The 18332-nt window shown below is 42.6% G+C and overlaps 2 protein-coding genes across 2 annotated transcripts; one reads left to right on the forward strand and one right to left on the reverse strand.

The window, feature by feature from the left end:
• Window positions 1-6828: 6828 nt before the first annotated feature.
• LOC119171677 (uncharacterized protein F54F2.9) lies at window positions 6829-8331 on the reverse strand. The gene has a single exon (XM_037422472.2). The coding sequence runs from the start codon at window positions 8306-8308 to the stop codon at window positions 6878-6880; it is 1431 nt and encodes a 476-aa protein (XP_037278369.2). The 5' UTR covers window positions 8309-8331; the 3' UTR covers window positions 6829-6877.
• Window positions 8332-8510: 179 nt separating this feature from the next.
• Window positions 8511-13925, forward strand: SdhD (succinate dehydrogenase, subunit D). Its single transcript, XM_037422474.2, has 4 exons — window positions 8511-8667; window positions 8843-8983; window positions 9043-9178; window positions 13681-13925. Exons 1-4 carry the CDS (start codon window positions 8631-8633, stop codon window positions 13856-13858), a joined length of 492 nt encoding a protein of 163 aa, XP_037278371.2. The 5' UTR covers window positions 8511-8630; the 3' UTR covers window positions 13859-13925.
• The last annotated feature ends 4407 nt before the right edge of the window (window positions 13926-18332 follow it).

Raw genomic sequence — 18332 nt, forward strand, 5'->3', positions numbered from 1 at the left:
TGGACCTAATCATTTACGAAGTAACTTTTAAAATGACTATGAGAAAAAAAATATATGCATGCCAATTATGAAGAGAAAAGTGTGCACTGTAGTGGTTCAGCTATAACCTTGCTACAATATTCTCGAAACAATCTGTGCTATTTTGACATAGGCTGTTGCTTTGTCAAGGAAAAACTGGCTGTCTAAAAAGTAGGCCTGTGCAAATATTCAAGTACTTCAAATATTCAAGCAAATAGTATAGTATTTGAATTTGATTTCAAGTGAAATTATTGAAAATTTCGAAGTATTAGCAATGAACGAATAGGTGTAATTTAGTCCACATGTCAGCCCCTGTAAAAATAGTTCCACTGCTCTGTAAGAGTGGTAAACCATAAAAGCACCAATCCAAAAATCCGCTCCACCGTGAAGCTCACTTCAAGCTTAACGAGGCCCTGCAACACTTTTTGAGCATAGTAGGAAAACACTGCCGATCGGTAGTCGAGGCAACCGAGAACGCACGAGCTCATGAACGAAGGAATGCACGAGCCAAATATGATAGTGCAGCACGCGACCTGCAATTCATAATAAATTCTGAAAGTTGGCTAAAAATTGCTCTCTTGGCAAATTATGCCACAAGCTCGAAAATCACTGATCACAGCCATTGTTACAATGACTGCCAGTTTGTCATGTTGTAAGTTCATGATGAAGCAAGCGCCAGTAATTATGAACACTCGGAAAGGACGCTAGACGAGCGCTTACTAGCAACTGAAAATTTTCATTTCAAACGAACACTCTTGAAGCACAACGCGCGTGTACGTTAAAAAACCATTCAGCCGAAAACCATTACAAAATCCAACCATTCCAAAACCAAAAACCATTCCCATAATTGATTGCCCCTTCCCCCCACCCCAAAAAAACAAGGAAAGAGATGCACTGAATCATGTGTCAAGTGCATCAGCCAGGCATCAGTTCTGCAGGATCTGAATTAGCTTTTTTGGAAGTCGCATAATTCAGTGCATCTCTTTGTTTGTTTTTTTCAGAGGGAGGGGGCTTAACAGGTGTTTTGTCAAGTCCCCCTCCCCTCCGGACTCTTGTTAAGCCCCCTTCCCCCTATGGCTCTCCGTTCTCAATCTCTCTCCCATAGCAACAGTAGTACGTGCGCTTATCCTCACTCCTAGCAACAGGAGCATGTGGTGTGAGAGACGGTAGGTGCAGTGCCTCACCACTCCTCTCGGCGTTCGCTCTCTCTCCTGTTTGCGTCCCACATTCTTGTCCACTCGCGCCTCACTTTTGACCGTTCGCTGGCTAGGCTCCCGTTCACTCGCGCCTCACTCTTGACCACTCACTGGCTAGGCTAGCTAGGCGCCTCTCAAGAACATCTGGAAATGTGTGCTCGAGACGCCGCTGTGAAGCGCCAACGCCTAGCCGAGAATGCTGTCTGTTTAGTTCACTTCATAGTAATGCGAAGCATTTCTTAGCGAACTTCGGTGACTTTGAGCGTGTCTATCTATCTATCTATCTAGCCACCTAAGACTTTTAACTCTCCTCGCCGTTTCAATAATGGTATCGATACCAAACTTGGTATGGTATAACATGACTGTATGAAGAACATATTTGACTAGTCATTACATGAAAATCATGACATGTCATGACTTACACTTCATGGTCCTGTAGATCTTGTGGTGGTTTCGTTCACATGGCATGTTGCAAAACTGGTATGGTATAACATGATTGCATGGCAAACACAAGCAACATACCCTAACATAAAAATCATGACGTGTGTCATGTAACAACATGACTGCATGCCACACTCATGATGCGCTCGTGCCATTTCGCTAGCATCACGTATACCAAATTTGGTATTACGGTACGTCAATGGATGACGAAGGTATGTGACTGGTGCAAACATGATAAACATGAGATGCGTGTCATGTAACAACACGACTACATGCCACGCTCATGATGCACTGGGGGCCGTTCGAGATACTAGGCAGCAGAAAAGCACCGCGTAAACAATAAACAACCAGGCATCAAAGCAAGCGTAACTGTGTTGCGACTGATCGAGTTCGGTGATGACGTCAATTACCGACATCGTGTCACGTTACCGAAATGGGCGGAGTCACGTCGACGGGCTACGCCTTCCCCTCCATGTGAGGCAGAAGGGTGGCAGGGCCACGCGGAAGTTTGAAATCAGCTGAAAATGATGTTCTAATCCCTGTAACTTTCTTAATATAGGACGCATTCGCAAAATTTTTGCGGCAGTATGTTCACGGAGTAAAAGTGCACATATTTCTCTTTATAACAATTTTTTGACTTTGGGGTTTTTTACTGCCTCTTTAAGGTCACGAGGCGCGCGTGCTGTATTTCCTTTCCCCATGTCATCCCTCCCTGCTTAGTTTCCTGCGCTTTCGTCGGACGAGAAGAGAGAATGTAATTGAAGCGCGCAACAAATCTTTGCAACTCTGCTCATACTATAAGGATTCTAAATATTTTTGCGACGGTGAGGTAATAAGCTTCTTTAGTGAATCTATTCGATGGCTTCTTGAAGAAGTGTTCCAGGGCCCTTTTAAATTAACATGATACCCTCAAATCGATTCATCAATTTTTATAATTGAAAGCTTGTTATGCCGGCTTATATACTCCAAGTATAATAAATTTTTAAATGTGACGTATTTTACAGGTTACCTGCTACTACTCAAGGCTGTTCCGACTTCCTTTGAACAAAAAAAAATGCCATTTGCTTAGAGGCCTCATTTTAATTAAAAAAATATTGTTCAGACTAGTAAGGCGATGATGAATATACCTATTTTTCTTTATATGTCATATATACTATTCAAATTCGATTTGAAATTATTGGACCAAAATCAACATACTCTCCGAACCTGAAATTCACTATTTGCACAAGCCTACTAAAAACCATGAAGCATGATTCAAGTAGTGTGAACAATGGGCATTAAAATGCAGGAATGCAGTGCTCACTATTCACCACACTGTATATTCATGTATTTTTGTTTAAAGCAACAAAAGAAAGCCTGTCACTTGAAACGAGAATATTGGTTAATGCACAAGGAGGCCCCACTTCGTATATCACACTATTAAAACTACAATAGAACTTCAAAAAACCAGTCGATAACAAGCGATTATACCCAACAGCATTTTTTAGATTTCGGAAGGATGTAATAACAGTAGTACCACAACTCTTTTCCTGCTTTATGATTCATTCACTTGTTGCTGTCCGTCACTACCATATATGGACGCATGCTGTAGGCCCTGTCTTTGCCTTTTATTGACCTCGTCGTCATGCTAAATACAGCACTCGTCAAATCACGTCCTCTACGAGCACTTGGAAGGAAAACCAAGTGCAATAATGACTACTTGACCTTGTCAAGAATGAACTGCACAGTATTTTGCATTGCACTATGGTTTGTATTGCATCTAGCTCTATTCTTTCAATAAAGCCTTTATTTAAGGCTCTGTTATGAATATAAAGTAGTGTCAATAGCCATCTTGATATTAGCCTTTACAGTCACTGATATTAGCCTTTACAGCCAGTAGCCAGTGCTTTACTAACTCAATCAAAATACTCTTTGGCTTAATCACAGGACAATGCGTGGTTCTTAAACTGTCACTAGTGTTTTGAGGAGAGTTGAAAAATGACCCTAAATGCTTTTGCCATTAAAAGTAGCCAGTCAATGCTTTTGCAATAAAATTGGCTTATAGTTCACCAGGCTAACTTCTGCAACATTGTTCGCAGCACTTTCTTTAGAATTTTTTTCCCTTCATGGAGAGGTGAAACAGAATCTTTTGAAAAAGCTAAGTTTTACAGATATCGTACCACCTTATATGATGGGTGTGTGAATAATTTGAAAACAGAGTTGAATATGAACTAAATAGTGATGACACCAAATTAAAAAAATACTATTAGAATAATTTTCACATAGTAGGCCAACCATTTTCACAGAAGCACCGGAATAATTCTGTCACCATTTTTGAAAGACAGCCCAACAAATCCGTAGCATTTTATTTGAAATAATTATTCACTAGCTTTAATAAGGGAAGACTACAATTACTTTTAACCAACAAAAAATTATTGGTAAACCAAAGCAGCCTCTTTATCATCATCATAATCAGCCTGATTACGCTCACTGCAGGGCAAAGGCCTCTCTCATGTTCCGCCAATCGACCCAGTCCTGTGTTTTATGCTGCCACGTTATGCCTGCAAACTTCTTGAATTCATCTGCCCACCTAATTCAACGTCTCCCTCACACAAGCTCCTCTACAATAGCGAATAATAGCAACTATAGGCAAATAAAGCACTTTTCAGCCACTTCTAGTCTATAGTTTTTAATGTTAAAATTAAAAATCGATTTGGTCTCTTCCTCAGGAATGACAGTCGCCCCTGAGGAAGAGACCGAATTGGTCCTAAAGCGTGAGGCCAGTTTTAAGTTTTTAATTTTAGCATTAATAACTATAATTAAAAGTGGCTGGAAAGTTTGTTTTATTTGCATAATTTTTACCCGGTGAAGTATGTTAACCTTTAAATCGTTACACTCTGACTACGGCCAAATAGCAACTATAAGCTGAGAAGAAAAATGTACTCTGAGGGCTCGTTTCTCTTCGTTGAACACAACATTAATGAGAACTAACATAAAATAAAACCAGGAAAAGTCTATGGGATATTGTCAGAAGTAATTGTAATGCAAGATCTGAACATGCAACCTTCTAATAACACGTCCGATGCTCTACCACTGAGCTATGGCTATGGCAGCTGCCACCGTAGCTCAGTGGTAGAGCATCAGATGCGTTATTCAAAGGTCACAGGTTCGGATTCTGCCAGTGGCAAGTTACCTTTTCGTCGATGTTTTTTTCCGCACATTTACATTGCAATTACTCCCGATAACATTCCCTATACTTTCCCTGGCATTATTGTCTGTTGGTTCTCATTACAGGCTTAGCAATAGTTCGTAACTGCAGGATGAAGCACAGTAGTAACTGTAGCAGTCAAGGTGGCAGTTTGTCAACAGATTTTAAATAAATCCAGTATACTGTGACTGTGATCAATATAGTGCTGATAGTCCCTTAACACCTTAGCCTGCATGCATCTTTGAAATAGGGAGTAGGCACTGAGCTTTTATCCACAAGGAGGCAACACTATCACTGCGCCATTATGAAGGTTTGCTCGTGTGTGGGTCAAGCTGTCCGTGCTTAGGCGTGCAGGAGGCATTACAGGGGTCACTAGGCATTAAAGTTGCCGTACGTATCTCGAACACAGCAGACGCAGCAAGTTTTTTGCGTGTGTGGCGGGCACGCGGACCGCCAAAATGGTGACCCCCGACGGTAGCGATCCTTGCGGATGACGTCAAGTGTATACCCCCTATAGTATGGTTAACAGAAGAAATGTTACTTCTCTCTGTTCCAACATTCTCTTCTTTTGCATTGGTGCTTATTCAAGAATATTTGGTGTTTCTAATATGCATTATTCAGTTTGAGTAGCGAATCGATTGCTATTTGATTTCTTAATCTAAATTTTCTAATATTTGCACACTCCTACACATTATACAACTAAGGAACCGTACATTCTTAATTCGAGTATTTAATAGCACTCCCTTGGTTTCTATAGTGATAAAACAAGATAGAATCTATTATTAGTCATGTGAGCATTAGAATATTGAGATATACGTCACTGTCAGCCTACATTTTCACATCAAAAGTTGGGTGTGCAAAAAACTGCCGTCAAAATTATGCTACCTTTCCCCCTTAAGTGGCTGGGGGGGAAGGGCGGCATCCGCCCCTACTCTGCTCCTTGTTTGCACATTTATGGCTACACTTGTGAACAACTTTTCTTGTCAAGTGCTACCATTAATAAATCTAGTCCCATGATTGAGTCTAAAACACTGCTTCATCCTTTGAAGGAAACTATTTGAAAGACGATGTAGCTACTCCAGTGTGATGCTTATATTTGCTATATAATATCATCGTTTTATGTTCTTGGACATGTGAAAACGTCATGCACTTTATGTGTATCGCAAAAGCAATACACATCTATGTCCAGGTGAGCATTTCCTTCTTGCTCTTCTGTGTACTCGCCTCTAAGATTTGAGGTGAACGTAACATACAAATGGCTAAAAAAGCATGCAAAGCAAATGATACGTAAAGTTTATGCTGATGAGCCTTCATTTACTAAAGATGTGCAAAATGCTTTCCAAATTGTATTGCTGCATGTAGGAGTACATTAGCAACAGCTCTGTCCCTATTGCTTTTCCTGCATTGCGAAGATAAGTCCTCCTCGACTATGCAGCAGGCTTGCTGCACTAGCATCGTGAGCCACATAATCGAAGCAATCAACACGTAAGCTGTGAATGACTACTTTTGGTAGGACAAAGACCATCACAGAAACAAATGTTTCAATTATTTCTAAGCAAGACAAGTTCTCTCATCCTAATGTATGTCTTCAGCGACATGTCTTGTTCTACCACAGTTAATCACTTCAAGGATGCATGTTCCTGTAAATCTTTGTACCGTATAGGGGGCATGCACTGAGCCTTGATCTGCAAGGGGGCAACACCATTGCCACGCCATTTCAATGGTCCATTCGTACTTGCCGTCCTGCTGTCTATGCTTCGGCATGCAGGAGGTGTTTTGGATATCTCTAAACAAGTTGCCGTACGGATCTTGGACAAAGCGCACACAGCGAGATGTTTGTGCATTTGACGAGTGCCCGGATCGCCAAAATGGCGGTCTCGATGCTAGCGATCTTCGCCGATGATGTCAGGTGCATACACCCTATATGGCATACCAATTAGTGCACATGAGTGTGTTCATTTCTTATTCTCACAGTGGGGAAAAAGCTATTTGAAAATAAATATATTTCATCAACATAAAACAAGCAAATGCACTGTTAACTCATTTTAGACTTCTCAACCTTTCTTCGTTTCAGTTGCTCAACGAGAAACTTGAACCTGAGCATACACTCCTCCTTGGACTTGCCGGGAACAGCCTCGGCTATACGGTCCCAGCGATCTTCGGTTCCCTTTGGGAACATCTGGAGCGCAGCTTCCATGCACTTCTGCTGTTCTTGGCTCCAGTCGGCGACCCTTTGAGCAAGCGGTGGCACAGCCCTAGGCTGGTTTTCGGCAAGCGTTGGCGGAGGCAGACTAGGCTTGCCTTCCGGGCGCGCCGCGTTTTCGTCTAAACTGTGGTAGTCTTCTCCCGTGACTCCCTGGGAGTGTGGCACAACGTTGGCGACGGGAAAGTTCCGCAGCTGCTTCATTACCGACATGACTTCGTCCTGGCTGCGGTTCAACAGGTCCGCGATCTTCTGCCACCGGTCCACGGTGCCGGTTGGGTACTTCTTCATGGCTCTGATGAGGGCCACGGTGTCTTCCTCGCCCCAGGGTGTCTTGCGAACGGCGCCTCGGTCGTTGCTTCGGACCTCAGGAACTGTCGCGCAGGTGTCGAGCGCCGGAATCGCGGGGCCCGCCGCGAGAGGCAACTCTCCGGCCTCGGGTATAACTCGCGCCCGTCTCCGAGGCTTGCGCTCCCGCTCCGATGCCTCGTCGCACGACTCCTCGTCGCTCGTTCTCTCTTCCTCGAGCGTGGCTCGGCTGCGGCGCTCCTGGATTTTCTCGAAACCCTGTCGCACAAGTGTAGGCGAGTTCCACACGGCCCAGCCGAGAAACACAACGAAACGCACTATAAGAAGGTCCAGGTAACTCGGCTTGCCAAGACTATCGAGGTACGAGGCACGAATCTCGTCCTCGACGGCCGTCAGCTTCTTCGACTTGCGCTCTTTGCGCTTGAACTTGGCCAGCACGGTCTCCTCCAGCTCGAACTTTCGCTCCCAGTAGGCAGCCCACGCCACGACGTGCTGCCCCAGCGTGAGCAGCACAACGAGGAAGAATGAGAGCTCGGCGATACCCATCTTGCGCACTCGCCTGTAATAGTACACAGGCTGCCTCCAGTCAGGCAGGCCATTTTCCAGCACCGCGTCGTACTTTTTCCTCTTCTCTTCATCCTTCAGTATCTCTACGACGGCGACGATCTTACGGAACTTCTCTTCCGATCCTTCCTCCTTGTTCTTGTCAGGGTGGAACTGAAGGGACAGTTTCCTGTACGCCTTCTTGATTCCCGCCGTGTCCACGTCTGGGGACAGACCGAGGAATGTGTAGAAGTTCTCGTTCACGTCTTCGACAACGTCGAAGAGCTCAAGGTCCTCCTGGGTCCACGCAGATGCACCATCGCACAGCAGGAACGCCGTGATCGCGAAGCAATAGAATACTTTCGAAGCGAAAGAGCCTACCGGTACGAGACATGACTGCGTCGTCAACATTACAACATGACATCTTGGTCATGATGATGATAATTAAAAAAACCATGTTAACAGATTAAAAGGCTAACTGCAATCACGCAAGCTTTCTTGTTCTTAATTACAGTTGCAATTATTAAAAATATTTACTTAATGTCGGAAACGTTCAGAAATTGGATTTTTTTTTCACAAAACGGCTACTTGATGTAAATCCGGCCGATCCAAGACACGCTTCGATCTGCGCTAGCAGAAGGGCTGGTCGACCTCCACAAACTCGTCCGGGAACGGCTGCATAGCTGCGTAGACCGAGCAGGTTACACGTGTGTAGTGTTCATATAAGCTGAACATGGCTGCAAGCATGCTGCGGTTCACGATGTGCCGAGGTAATAAACGTCTGACTTAAGCTATCTTAAGTGTGGCGAGCAAGCGCGCATCTACGCTGCCATCAGCCGCGCACACAAGCCCAAATCGTCACCCTCATGGGAAGCAGCCGTTTCACTATGCGCCTGTACTCGCCGGCATGCCCGGATTACATACTCCCTCTTTCCCTGTGCACAGGTACATCTCTCGGTACTTTTCAAGCACGAGCCTTCTTTTCGACCGTGGCGAAGAAACAGCTGCCCATGGTTTCGTCGATGTCTCAGCAACTGGCCCTGTATAAGCCTCAGGTCACGACGGTTCGGCTGGCCTCCGCAGACAGTAAGCGCCGTGATGCGATTATCTTCGCGCACATTTAATTGCCTCATTCTACCACGCAGCGAACTACGTAAAGATCTGGAAGGCGGAGCGTATCCTCGCCGTGTCTATGATCGCTATCGTTCCTGGAGCGTTTATGTTCCCCAGTCCAGTGATGGATTGCCTGCTCGCAATATCTACCACCATGCACATGCACTGGTACGTAATACTTATTAGCTACGCCGTATGCCTTCCTATCGCCGGCCAGTTGTGTTATGCGTTTAATTATGGCGCCAGTTACCGAGCGTATGAATCGTGTGGTCTTCCGTTAAGCCGAAACATAACGAACTCGCAACAGCTTTATGGCTTGTTAACTTCTATCTAGTTATCAGAAATCTTGAATTGCTACACATATCAGAAATCAGAAGTGCTACACATATGTACACATGCAATTTAAACTACCTTGGTACAAATGAAGGAGTTTCAGCTGTCAAGACTGTTTACATAAATTATTGAGAAACTAAGAATTGCCTCGATGGCTCTCAGCGACAACCTAAAACCAGTGAGGTACAGCCAACAATGTATGTCCTCTTCATAGGATATAAAGCTTAGAATGACAGAGCTGAGCTAGTTGCAGATTCTGAAAAGACAGGGCGTGTAAACAAGGACACAAGAGGGAAGTCGGGACACTACAAATGTCTACTAACAACTGATGGTGTGCACAACAGCGTAGAAGAAAGAACGACACGAAAACTTATCTGTGCACTCCCATGCAATACGTGAAACTACGAATCTGGCACACATGGGTGCCTACGACGTCTTTATCTTTATGCAAGTTAATCAACGGTTGGCAGCCGCATGTGCTACCACTATTATCGATATGCCATGGCTCAATCATTAGACTTGTTTCCTTGTTCATATGCCGGTACAATACTGCGCACTTGTTGAACATTGGCATGCACATGCAGTCTCGACAATGTACAGATTAGAAGGTGAGCCTCCGGTTAGCAATCTACACTTGTACAGCAGTCATTGAATTTATTGGTGCTTTTTATAAAAGATATCGCTCAGCTTCCTGTCTTTAACTCCCTAATTATTTCTCTGCACTGTGGCACAAATCTTACCTAGCTTATTGGCAGCCGTAAAAACAGCATTAACGCTTCCTACCTTCTTTAGCCTGTTTCTTCCTATCGCTTTCTGCATCCACGCTCACACTTGACATAAGACTTGTTTAAAGGCTCAGCGACAGTGGCCTTATAGTATGTAAGAATATCCTTATAGTACTTTAGCTAAAATAGAGAGATATTTGAACTAACAACAATAAGCTTTCATTTTGAGGATAATCCTAGCGTATATATTAGCAGAGCACAGAGATTTTGGCTGAAATAAAACTACAGTGGATCCACTCCTGTGCCAAATAGGATTTACAGTGCCATACTAAAAAAAAATTAACGTAATTTGCACCAAGGCGTGCTAGAGTCTCAAGTTTGATGGTGTCTATCACTGGCTATTGCGCCAAATATGATTTACAGTGCCATACAAAAAAAATAATGTAGGTTGCGCCGAAGTGTGCTAAAGTCTGAAGTTTGATGGTGTCTATCACTGGCTATTGCACTGCTGGCACATCAAAACATGAGAACCTTGACCTTGAGGCCACTAAGGTTACAGTCACGGATGAAGGATTATTCCGCAGGCAAAAAAAAAAAATGCTCGCACGTGGATCCTGATTGAGCCGCGGCACTGTTTTTGGTGCCAATGCAGCCTCGTTTGTGGTGAAAAGAGAAACTCCAATTGAAATTTGTTTTAAACCTGATGTTTCAAAGCTTCACCAGCTTCAGGAGTGAGATGGCCTGAGACTCTCCAACCAACATTTATTTTAAACCCAACGTTTTAGAGCCTGACCGGCTTTCTCTTAAGGGGCCAGGCTGGTCTTAGACATTTTTTGTTTATTTTTTCAGTGATCTTGATCAAACTGCACAGGATTATGCAGTTTTTTCTGCTGGTTTCAAATATTTAATTAGTTTTCCTATGTCTCATTTTGTTCCTGAGATAACTTAAATTCACCCCCCATTGTTTAAGGCCACCATAGAAAAAAAAAGCTTAATTAAAAGTGATATTGACTAATGACTTTAGAGTGATATTGACTAATGACTCTATAGTCATTAGCCAACATTGACTAATGACTATAGAGTGAAAGTATGCAAGAGCTTTTTGTTTTTTGGCTTTTCTTGGTTACTTTACAGCAAAATGAACTATCCCGTTACAAAAGCAGTTCAAATTGTATTACAATTTTAATGAGTAAATAATTAAAAAAAGCTTGTGCTTTAAATTCTGCTCCCATACTTGCATTCTACACATACAGGTTTCCATTGCAAAAAGAATCATTGTTGTACCTGCCCTAGCTGCAGAGATATTGAGGCCTCAAAATTTAACAGTCGTAAATTTACATTTTGAGAAAAATGAAAAAAAAAAACTGAAAATGCACAGCTTCTTCAAAAAGAACAATCATGGCGCGATGATTGCGATGTTTTGCAATCCTCATAAAAGTGCTCATAAATTCGTAGCAGAGCTTCTAACACAGGTGCCGGCCAATTATAAAGAAGCCTCGAAGTCGGTTCCCCATTTTTTTGCGTTCTGCACGTTAACAGCACCAAGAATCTGGACAGTTAGAATGACATTACAAAAAAATTACCACTTCCTGGTGTGTGGAAATTTGAAGAGAGATAAAAAAATACTTGTAGAAACCAAATATGTCAATATTGAAAAAATGAATTTTTTGTCACTTTTTAATCCTAAGGACCAGTCTGCCCCCTTAAGGCACGAGAGGCCTTCTAACCCTGAAAAAGCCAGTTAAGCTTCTAAATGTTCGATATAAAATAAATTTTGGTAAAAGTCTTCTCTTTTCTCCAGTTTTCTATCCCCACTAGGCAGGCTTTTGCCGAATGTTCACCTCTGATTTACCTTCTCTTGTGCTAGTCAGCTTGATGGCAAAATGCGCTCTTCAAAAAGACTTAACCTAGAGGCCAACAGGTGGCAATCAAGTGTGGTGGTGATCCATTGGCTGACATTGTCTGCTCCAGAAGCGCTGCTGGTAGCTTGTTTCAAGCACTGCACAGTATACAATTAGTAAGCCAGTATGGAATTATCAATCAGAAGTACCAATACTTTTGAAAGAGAACAAAAATTGGCTCATGTTTGCCTTCAGAGAATGAAGGAACTGTGAGAATTTTTAGAATTGAGGCATGGGCGTCTGCAAGGGGGTTTGGAGGTGCACTTGTCTACCCCACACCCCCAGGCCCATCAGCATTTGCACCTCAACCCTACTGACCCCCCACCAAGACAGAGTCCTGTCGATGCCCATGCTTAGAAGCACTGTTGCATGCCACAGCTTTTGTCTATCACTTCTGCTGATCTACAGTGCAGCAGTCTATTAACACAGTCCAGTGGTTCTCAAATGATGGTCCACGCGAAGCCATTTCTATGATTCGCGGAACCCTCACCTGCATTTTTCTTTAAGCGTGACTGTGCCATATATTGATGAACTGTCCAAAATAAAGTGATGTGGCACGTTTGTTTGATGTTTTTGGTAGCAAGCAATAAAAGACACCTGTTTCAAGCTCTAGTTGTGTTAATTTACCTACGCACCCCCCCTTCCCTCCACTCCACTGCAAAGGGTTTCCCATCACTTCCACCAGTCCACAAGGGGTCCCCAAGACACCCATGGCTTAAAAACAATGACAATGTATTTGTGGCATGTTCGAGCCCTGTATTTCAATTATGACATAGTTGTATTTAAAGTGTTATATCATAATATACAACCAATATTCTGTTTGTACAAAAAAAAAAGATAGCTGAGGAGCTTATTCCAAACGTCCAATTGCATGATGTCATTGTTTTTGCATAATTGTGCGACATAATGAGTGCTCTGGAAGGCATTCTCTCTGAAAATTTCAACGAGTAAAGATTTTGCAGCTCACCATGTGAGCTTGTAATAATTAATTGGAAGTCTATATGTTAATGCAACTTGCTTCTCCAAAGTACTCCAGAATGTAAAGTTAGCTGCTTCAGGGTGCTCACAGATGCAAAATTTCGTGCTACAAAGTGACCCAATTGCTGCTCCTGAAATTGCTTCAAATCAGAATTGCTTGGCAGCATCACTAGACCTCCAGCTTGTGCCAATTTTTTAGATTGTCGCAGAGTATAGACCAGTGGTCTTCAGCCGTGCATGTTTCAAGGACCCTTTGTGCACAGGTGGTCACAAATTACTGCAGCATGCAGTGTGCAATGGATGCCTCTTGCTTCTACCTTGCAAAGAATGGTTAAAACAGAGTGCAATGCTATGTAATCTCAACAGCTTGTCAATTTCATCGTCAGCAGCCACATTCAAGCTGTTCCTAGTTATGTTCTCTCTTCAAATATGCTGGTCTGGAAAAAGCATTTCGTAGAACAACACATCAGAAGCTTTGCAGCAATTTCATGGAGAAAAGAAACATCAGCTCCGCTGCGATGCAACCTTGTTATACGGTGAAGCATGCCAATATTAAGAAGGGGCCATTGTCATTGAACATTGTGTGCTTCTTAAGAACACCATATTTTGTTTATTTTATTTAGGATAGGTTTGGCGGACCCCCTTTTGAGAAGCATTGGTATAGACATTCGAACTGCTTGCAAGGCACTTTTTTTTTCTATTGTCTAACCAAGGTGCATTATACGCCTTTCAGGGGAATCGAAACAATCGTGGTGGACTATGTTCGACCTGCTCTGTTCGGCAACTTGATCCCCAAGGTTGCAGTTGGAGCCGTTTACGCGCTCTCCATTGCTGCACTCACGGGTCTTTTTTACTTCAACTTCACGGATGTGGGTATTGTCAAAGCCATTCAGATGCTCTGGACCGTGTGATCAACTAACTAGGCACGAACAGCATGCAGTTTTTTTTTCTGACAAATAAATGCAGTCGAGATGTTCAGCGATGTCTTGTTTCGACTAATGCATTAGTTACATCAACCGAATGCTTAAGAATGTTTTTATTTTGCTTAGTTGTATATATGGTAAAGAGCTGTGCTTTGGCTGCTGAAATAAATTTGAACACTGATACTTGGAAGGTAACAAGTGTGACCAGTCGTCTTCCTTATATGGATCACTGCTGTGTCAGCCTACAATACAGTTATTCAGAGCCTTTGGCCAAACCGCACCATTGGCGCTTCGGGCAACCTCACGCAATGTGTATTCAAAAGATGATAGAATTTGGCCGTAAGAGTAATGTGAAATTTCATCAAGCCATTGAAGACATTTTGTGGTATCGCAATAGATGTTACCCATTTCAAAGTGTGATAAACTGAGCATGTGGCCTTTCATTCCACACCAAGTAGAAGCACACCTACACTTGTTTTAAAGCATGCAGAGGAAAATAGCTTCCTTTCTCATATCATTGTCAGGTGGAAACTGCCCATGCACTCATTTGTTATAGAAAAATACAGAGGCCTGTAAATTTGCATTAGTATTGAATTTCAGTAATTGACTTGGCAACTGAAACACTTTTGCTACATAATGAAGGGCTCATAAAAAGTTTCCACAAAACTCTTCGAAGATCATAACAGTAATTTTTGCAGGAATCTCAATAAATATGTTTTTCAAGCTTTATGCTCAGGATTTAACATTTGTTTTGCCTGCATTATCATTAAAATGTAAACGTCAGCAGAAGTATACTTGAAACTACTGTGCAATGATCGTTGCCGTTATTAAGAGCAGTATTCGAGCAATGTTGCGAGACACCTTTATTTGCAATCGGTGGAGGTCATTCCAAGGTTGCCATTTCGTCTGGTTTGTTACCACTTGCACATAAATGAAAGATTCAAATCGATCACCGATGCTTGATACTTTTGGGTCGTCTATTTTGGCATGTTAAATTTGTTTCTCTTGTACCCACAACTTTCTAGTAGTGTTAGTCCAGCCATTCAACTTTCAGAATCAATTTGAATTTGCCCATTTTGGCAACATTGCGATTTTTGACAGACCTTTGCACGAACCAGTGTGCGTGTACCGTTAAAAAAGGGCACTAGGCTGGCGAACTTAATGAAAGTGCATGCCTCTCGTGATTATGCTACAGTAATATCGAAGTTTTGAAATGAAAAGAACCCTTGCAAGCCAAATATCAAATTAAAGTGTCAGCTTTGCAATTTGACTATGTTGAGCAGTAATAATTGCCAGAAATTCATGCCAGCTATTGAATAAACAGCTCTTCCAAGGAGTCGGGGGAAATTTGGTTTACAAAGAATATTTACGAAGGTTCGCCGCATTTTTAAAGTGCCAAGGTGGCCTTCCTTGCCAGTTTCCAGCAGCTTTGGTTTTGCTTGCGTCATTATATCAGACACAGGATCTCGTCTCGTGTCACTAGTCGCTGCTATGGCGTCGTCGTCACACACGCATGGGTGCACGCTAACGCTGCAAAACATATGCGCTGCTCGAAACCGTCTTGGAACCCCGTCGGAATCGAGTGATGACGAGCTTAGAGTTAGAGGATGACAGCACCTCAGCTTCAAGTTTTGTGGCAACGATGTTTTGCGTCAGCCTGAAACATCCGCAGCCATTCATGCCTTTGTTTTGTTTGCATCCTCAAGTCATCACCTTCGCCGCGAATGCATATAGCTTCTGACATTTTGTGCACATTCTTACAGCTACTGCGGTTACGTGCGAGATTTACACGTCGCTGGGGTGCAGCATGGTGGCACCGGGTGTAGAGCTTTTCGTCACGACAAGAAGGTCACTGGAACACATCTTGGCCCTAATTACAGCGCAGCACGAAACATTTTAGGATCGTGCGCGATATTGTTCTGTTCTTATTTTTTATTTAAGATGTGCAAAAATGCAAAAAAATATGCTTGGAGGCATATATTGGAATACAAACCTGCGCAGAGTGAGGTGGCTCATGGAAAGAGGCGACGCTAGGCGAAATAGCGAAGTTCATTGGACATCCCATTTATAGAGGGATTATTCACATCTCGGGTATCCATCTATATCGGAAAACCTGGAGACTTTTATCGCAAGACAACAAAAATTTACTGAGAAAAGTGTACGAGTTTACTTGTGTCTTATGAAAAACCATGCAATGCTTCCCCGCATGGCACAAGCAACAAAGCAGCACCTCGGTTAAGATTTTTTTGTCTATGGAAAGAGAAACATTTTGTAAAACATTCATTATTTTTCATACTGTTCCTGGGTCAATTATCTACAAAATGTATATTCTGAAGTTTCTTTGTTTAGAATATGTATGCATATATAATGTTTTTTATTAGACTTTTTGCCAGCTTGCAACAAAAAATTCCACACTTTTCACATTTTTATTCAATCTAAAATATTTTTGTTGTTCTACAACATATATTATTTTGAAAAAGCATTTCATTGTGCGAAGTTTGGTATGCTGCAATGCGTGCTGCAGTACTTTTGAAACTGGCAAAAACGGTCTTACCGAGGCATATGAAAAACAACCATTTTCGCGCGGCAGCGAAAGAGTTAAGGGTGATGCATGAACTTTTTCAAATGCACTAATAGTGGCCCGCACCATACGCACATAGCTTTTAAAGGCCCTTCTGAACTGTACACCTTTCTCATAAATTAGGAAAACCAGACATTTACAGGTCCAGAGGCAGTAACATTAAAGGGACAATAAAGGCAAATAAAAATTTACATCAAGTGCAAGATCAATGTTGAAGGACATTCTGTGCATTACAGCACTTAAAAAAAAGACCTTACGTGTATTACAAAATGCAATAAAATGCTGCATGTCATCTTGTTTGATTCATGGAAAAAAGAACGGCTTGGTGTTGCCATGCATGGGGAATGGCATGAGTGTTAAGAAAGTTCCATTTTAGCCGAACTCCGCTTTGCTCATGTGGTCGCATTTCAGTGGCAGTTTCGGTATTGCATACTGCTGTGTGTGCTTTACACGGGTGGCATGAGTGTTCAGAATGTTCCGTTTTAGCTGAACACCGCTTCGCTCACGTGGTCGCATTTCAGTGGCAGTTTCGGTATTGCATACTGCTGTGTGTGCTTACACGGATGGCATGAATGTTTTAGAAAGTTCCGTTTTAGCCGAACTCCGCTTCGCTCACGTGGTCGCATTTCAGTGGCAGTTTTGGTATTGCATACTGCTGTATGTGCTTTACACGGATGGCAGGAGTGTTTAAAAAGTTTCGTTTTAGCTGAACTCCGCTTTGCTCACGTAGTCGCATTTCAGTGGCAGTTTCGGTATTGCATACTGCTTACACGGATGGCATGAGTGTTAAGAAAGTTCCGTTTTAGCCGAACTCCGCTTCGTTTATGTGGTCGCATTTCAGTGGCAGTTTCAGTATTGCATACTGCTATGTGTGCTTTACACCCTCGCAAGACAACAAAATGCCATGTGCATATTATGTTGCTCTTGCATTTTCGCATCTTGCATTTTCGTGTGGAGGATTACGAGGTCAACTGCAACCTGGGCAAGCTTTGCAATGGGCCCTCCCGAGCAGTACTTTTCTGCTACTAATGTAGGGCAGCAGCGCAGTAGAGAAGGCAACGTTTGGGCAAGAGAACTGCTACGTCAAAAGGCCCATTGAGGCGGGTGGTTTGAAGTGTGCTAATGCCATGCAGACCACTAAAACGGGGTATCATTTTAAAAAAATAAGCATTTCTATGGCATGAAAGTAGCACCATGGGGTTCCTGGGCTGCTATTTCAACAACTACTTGATCTTTGCCATCAGAATCCCTTCAAATTTTCTGCTGAAATCACTGGAATGCAATTTTGAAGGTGAACGTATTCGACAGAGATCTGTCTGGCTAGGTGAAAATTCATACAAATAAAGCTTACTCTCCAGCCACATATATAGTTCAAAGTTTCTAAAGATAAAATTTAATAAAAACTATAAACTGACCCGATGTTCCTGGATCGATTCGGTCCCTTCTACAGGGACTTTGAGGACAATAGAGAGAGGGACACACCAGAAAAAGTTGCAGGTTTCGGAGCCAGCCTAACAGTCACCACTGATGAAGACACCGAATAGGTTTTGAAACGTTAGGCTAGTTTATAGTTTTTAAATATAACCTTGGTATGTCAGCTTTGAAGGTATGTTCCACCTTCAAAGCCGACTAGTATTCTCAGGGAGCATGTTATAACTAGAAGGAAAGCTGGGTCACTAGCTTTGTTCACGTTTTTGATTGGAGCCATAAAATGAACAATATGCAACTGTGGTGACCTTGTGCGAGAATCTCTATTGTAATTACGAGTGAAAGCAGCATTTCATTGGGTAAACTGCAGCAGCATAGAAAAGTTAGAAAAATAGACTTAACTGCCTTAGTACAATACTTCCTATAAAAAAGTAAACTTTGCTATTTGTTTAT

Source organism: Rhipicephalus microplus, chromosome 4 (assembly GCF_043290135.1).
Source record: "Rhipicephalus microplus isolate Deutch F79 chromosome 4, USDA_Rmic, whole genome shotgun sequence".
Lineage (NCBI taxonomy): Eukaryota > Metazoa > Arthropoda > Arachnida > Ixodida > Ixodidae > Rhipicephalus > Rhipicephalus microplus.

Bases quoted from the DNA above. Each gene is read 5' to 3' on its own strand.
- SdhD (XM_037422474.2), top strand. From the start codon at position 8,631: ATGGCTGCAAGCATGCTGCGGTTCACGATGTGCCGAG. The intron at 8,668-8,842 runs GTAATAAACGTC...CCCTGTGCACAG, and splicing joins GCGGTTCACGATGTGCCGAG to GTACATCTCTCGGTACTTTT. The intron at 8,984-9,042 runs GTAAGCGCCGTG...TCTACCACGCAG, and splicing joins TCGGCTGGCCTCCGCAGACA to CGAACTACGTAAAGATCTGG.
- LOC119171677 (XM_037422472.2), bottom strand. From the start codon at position 8,308: ATGTTGACGACGCAGTCATGTCTCGTACCGGTAGGCTCTTTCGCTTCG.